Here is a 4,351-nt window from a genome sequence, read left to right as displayed (position 1 = left end):
ATATAGGCCTAGGATTCTTGTAGGAAAGAAAGGAAAACACAGTAGCCAGCCGAGCAAAAGTATCAACCGGTTGATCCAGAACATAGCAATCGGGGTGTAGTGTCAACAAGATACGCATAATGTATTCATCCTTTCCCTCGATCCACCGATAGCATTGGATCATTGCAACATGAGCTCGTCGAGATATTTTATTTTTGAAAGAAAATCCATCCTTGTTCATATAATAAATGTTAAATATTGGAGAAAGGAAAATAACATTGTAGTAGTAGGAGTACAATACAAGGAGCTACCCACCGAAGCCAGTGGAAGTTGGTGGAGGGATATCTTTCTCCCGTTCCAGCAGCTCAGCTACACTCCCCTCCCTGTCCACTCGCGCCTCCTTCTCCCGCTCCGCTCGCGTCGCCCCGCGCGCGGCGGGTAAATGGCCACGGCGGCGCTCCGCTTCCCGCCGTTCCTCTCCTCGCGCGCCGCACCTAAAACCACCGCCGCCGCCTGCACCCGGAGGACGGCGTCAGCCACCCTCAGGGTCGCCGCGCTGCCCGAATCCGCCCCCGTCTCTGCCCCCGCCTCCACCTCCGAAGAACGGCCGGAGTTCTCGCCGCCGGCAGGGTTCGCGCCTCCGGTGCCCAAGCGCTTCGCGGTCAAGGATGGCCAGCTCGCCAGCGTGGCCGGCGCGGCCCTCGCCCTGCCTTTCCGCCTCGGCACCGGCCTCTTCGTCCTAGGGTTCGTCCCCTCCAATCAATCCTCCTCCAGCTGGGCTTATAGAGATGCAAACCTGTTTCGTTTCACCCACCAAATTGAGCACCACAGTGGAATCTGGGTGTATTCATCTCTTTCTACTTTGATGCTGTCCAAGTGCTCTGCTTCAGTAATTATCAAAGTGTCGTTGCTTTGGTGTCAGTAACTAGCAATGCCTAGTTACTTTGGTGTCAATAATTCGAGAAAATTAGCTCCGCACCATTGCGGAGAAATGTGACTTGGAAATTCATGTACATTCTGAAGCTTACGTCTCACATTGAGCTGTATTCATATCTTGTGGTCGGTTTGCAGATACTCGGTATCACTAGTCTCCGCCGACAAAATACCCTCAGACCAATACTCTCTGGAATTTCTAGGTGAATTTCTCTAATTCCCCATTTTTGCTAGCTAAGATCATTTTATTTTACTTGTTCAGTGCCTATTATCTTTCAATGTAAAGGAGTACATTTGTTTCTTATTTAAGGTCTAAAGGTTAAGGAGACCTCAAAGATAGATCAGTGCCGTCGACCAGAAAAACCTATTGAGATATACGAGTTTGAAGGGTATGAGTTTTCTTTCAATTGAGATTCTTAACTTTCCATTGAGAAAAAGGTGTCCTGCATATTTATAATCGGACATGCTTTTTTATATACATCAAGGGCTAATATTTTTCTCTGCTTCTGATTCTTGGCTTCACTTATTGGTGTATTCTGGCTAAAACTTTCAGATGTCCATTTTGTCGAAAGGTGCATGTCCTTTTAGTTTACTGCATCTGCATTTTGTAGTTGTCATTTTCCATGTTTGGAAAATCTCGGTGTTTATGGTTGCCATGTACAATTTTCAGGTGAGAGAGATGGTATCCGTGTTGGACCTTGATGTTTTATTTTACCCCTGTCCTCAAAAGGGGCCAACATTTCGTCCAAAGGTTTTAGAGATGGGTGGGAAGAAACAGTTCCCTTACATGGTATGCAAGAATTCCTCACCAGTTCTATTGTTTGTTAGGTTATATGTGATCGCTACCATTTCCAGTTTTATATATCTTTCTTATGTAGTTTCTGAATTATGTTTGACAAACAAGCATGATCCAAGAAGAATCACCATTAACTAATACTCACTATGTTCCAAAATGTAAGAAGTTCTTGGTTTATTCTAAGTCAATGTTCTTCATGTTTGACCAAGTTTATAGAGAATTGTACTAACATCTACATTCTACAACATCAAATTAGTATCACTAAATCCATTATGAAATATGTTTTTATAATATACTCACTTGGTGTTGTATTGTTGTGAATGTTGATGTATTTTTCTATAAATTTGGTTAAATTTGATACAGATTAACTTAGGACAAAGATAGAACTTCTTAGATTTTGGAACAGAGGGGATTTTAATATTTCTGAACTTCGTGTTTCCTGGCAAGATGGGTTTTTTGTCATATTGTTGTAGTCGTATGCTGCAATGCAATTTGTTTTGTCATTCATTAGTAAGCAGACATGTTATGATTTGTCATACTGTTGCAGTTCTGTGCTGCCATGTGTTTTACCATTAATTGGTAAGCAGACATCGGGTGTTTTGTCATGTTGTTGCTGTTTTCTGCTGCAATGTGTTTCGCCATTAATTAGTAAGCAGACATCGGGTGTTTTGTCATGTTGTTGCAGTCTTCTGCTGCAATGTGTTTTGCAGTTATTAGTCAAAATCGTTAGTTCTTCTATGTTGCCTAAAAAAATGCTATGTGAAAGCAAAATTATATCTTCATTTAAGATAATCATATGTTGCAGGTGGATCCAAACACAGGAGTTGCCATGTATGAATCAGATGCCATTATAAAATACCTTGCGGACACATACGGTTTGTATCTCACCATTTATTTTACCAGACCTTGCTTCCCCTGTTCCTGACAGGGTCCTTCCTGTTAGCTCCTTCCCTGTGTTTGTCTTTCAGGTGATGGAACTGTCCCGATTATGCTATCGCTTGGTCTATTTACGGTAAGTAGCTAAGTATTCCATAATCCAATAGTATAGGCTATGTTCAGAAGCACATTACCGTTGATTTATACGCGATCTTTATTTGCCATATTTTCATGATTTTGTTACTGTTTGACTTAAGTATGATAGTTCAGTATTAGTTAGTAATCAGTTGTGCAAAAGCTGATGTTTTGTGGCTTATTTTGTAGACAATAACAGCAGGGCTTGCTATGATTTGGCGTGTCTGGAAGGTAGATTGCCAGTAAACCATACAAGCAAGTATACAGTGTGCGACGTCTGAAAGTTTTTGCTCAAACCAGGGCTGACCCATATTGTTGCAGGGATCTTCCTACACTGTTTCAAAGCTTCCACCCCAGCCGATAGAGATCTGGGCATACGAGGTCTAATTTTTCTCTCGCTTATCCATAGCATCTGGGGTCATTATTTCCTTTTTGTTCCCGTGTGGTACCAGTTCCAGAAGCTGATCAGCACATACTTTGTCATCAGGGATCTCCTTTCTGTAAAATAGCACGAGAGGCTCTTGTTGAATTGGAGTTGCCACACTTGCTACACAGGTATTCGATACTGGAAACTTCACGACACATCTGTAAATAGATAGCTAAATACTCTGCCATCATAACATCTACAGTACTATTTCTATATGCCATAAGTGCAGTATCTTGTTGACACAATACATCTATGTTTGCTTTATAATATAAAGCGGGGGGAAACCCTTTTTCGGTAAGATCACTGGAATTAACTTTTCCTTTTTTGCTGCAGCTGTGCTCGTGGCAGCCCGAAGCGACAGGAAATTTTCAAGAAACATGGCCTTTTCCAGGTCTAGAGCCTTGTGATTGATGTTATTGCTAAATCTTTGCTTTGCATGGCGTAGTAGTGTGTGACATTTATAGTATTGTCATTGCAGGCGCCTTATATCGAGGATCCTAACACGGGGGTCAAGATGTTCGAAAGCGCCGAGATCGTGGAGTACCTAAGGGCAACATACACACTCTATCCTCAGTACCAAAATCTCTGAAGTGTCGATATATAGTATGAATTTAGAATATATTCTTTACAATAAACCGCTGAGTCCGAAATGCAATGTTAAAAGTTGTATTCATCCACTTGCTATAGATGGCGACTTGGGGTTATATAGTAGAGAAGCAAGAACTGGGCCAAGTATTCTCAAGTACCGTCAATTGTCACCCTTTGAGATTTTTTTATAGTGGTGCGAAACCATGTGGAGATGATTTTGTAGCATGGGAAACATGTTGGATTTATGATGCAAAGGAAGACATATGTAATGTGTGTAATCATACATAGGCAAATAAGGTAGTAGAAACTAGAAATACTTTTTTGCAGAGAGAAACTAGAAATACTTTTTAGTAGAGAATAGAAATACTTTGAAGAGCCGAGGTCCATAAATTACAGTGAATACTTGTGTTAATTGAAGTTGACGATCTGAGTTGGCAATACTTGTGTCCAACGTTATACTGTGAAGTTGTAACCTAATAACCAGTAAGATCAAATAATTGCGGGGTGACATGACAAAATTATCATACTATATGGTAATACAAGATAAAACTAGCCGCGGAAATGCGCGAGCATATGGCCGACACCGCAAATTATTATTTGACGAATATGTTCTGTAC

The 4,351-nt window shown here is 41.4% G+C and overlaps 1 protein-coding gene across 2 annotated transcripts; it reads left to right on the top strand.

Annotated features, from left to right (window-relative positions):
* The first annotated feature begins 301 nt into the window (after positions 1 to 301).
* Positions 302 to 4,012, top strand: LOC109732457 (uncharacterized). Of its 2 annotated transcripts, XM_020291634.4 has the most exons (13): positions 302 to 723; positions 1,051 to 1,115; positions 1,223 to 1,301; positions 1,466 to 1,484; positions 1,583 to 1,702; positions 2,514 to 2,583; positions 2,677 to 2,720; positions 2,909 to 2,950; positions 3,041 to 3,100; positions 3,207 to 3,274; positions 3,480 to 3,537; positions 3,625 to 3,749; positions 3,834 to 4,012. In XM_020291634.4, the coding sequence occupies exons 1-12, from the start codon at positions 422 to 424 to the stop codon at positions 3,733 to 3,735; spliced, it is 1,038 nt and encodes a 345-aa protein (XP_020147223.1). In that variant the 5' UTR covers positions 302 to 421; the 3' UTR covers positions 3,736 to 3,749; positions 3,834 to 4,012. The 2 variants fall into 2 exon arrangements, with proteins under 2 accessions (XP_020147223.1, XP_020147224.1); XM_020291635.4 differs by having other exon boundaries at positions 303 to 723; positions 3,625 to 4,012.
* The last annotated feature ends 339 nt before the right edge of the window (positions 4,013 to 4,351 follow it).

Source organism: Aegilops tauschii, chromosome 7 (genome assembly GCF_002575655.3).
Source record: "Aegilops tauschii subsp. strangulata cultivar AL8/78 chromosome 7, Aet v6.0, whole genome shotgun sequence".
In the NCBI taxonomy this organism is placed as follows: Eukaryota; Viridiplantae; Streptophyta; class Magnoliopsida; order Poales; family Poaceae; genus Aegilops; species Aegilops tauschii.
Note: the sequence above shows the minus strand (reverse complement) of the source record. Positions and strands in the feature narration are given on the sequence as shown.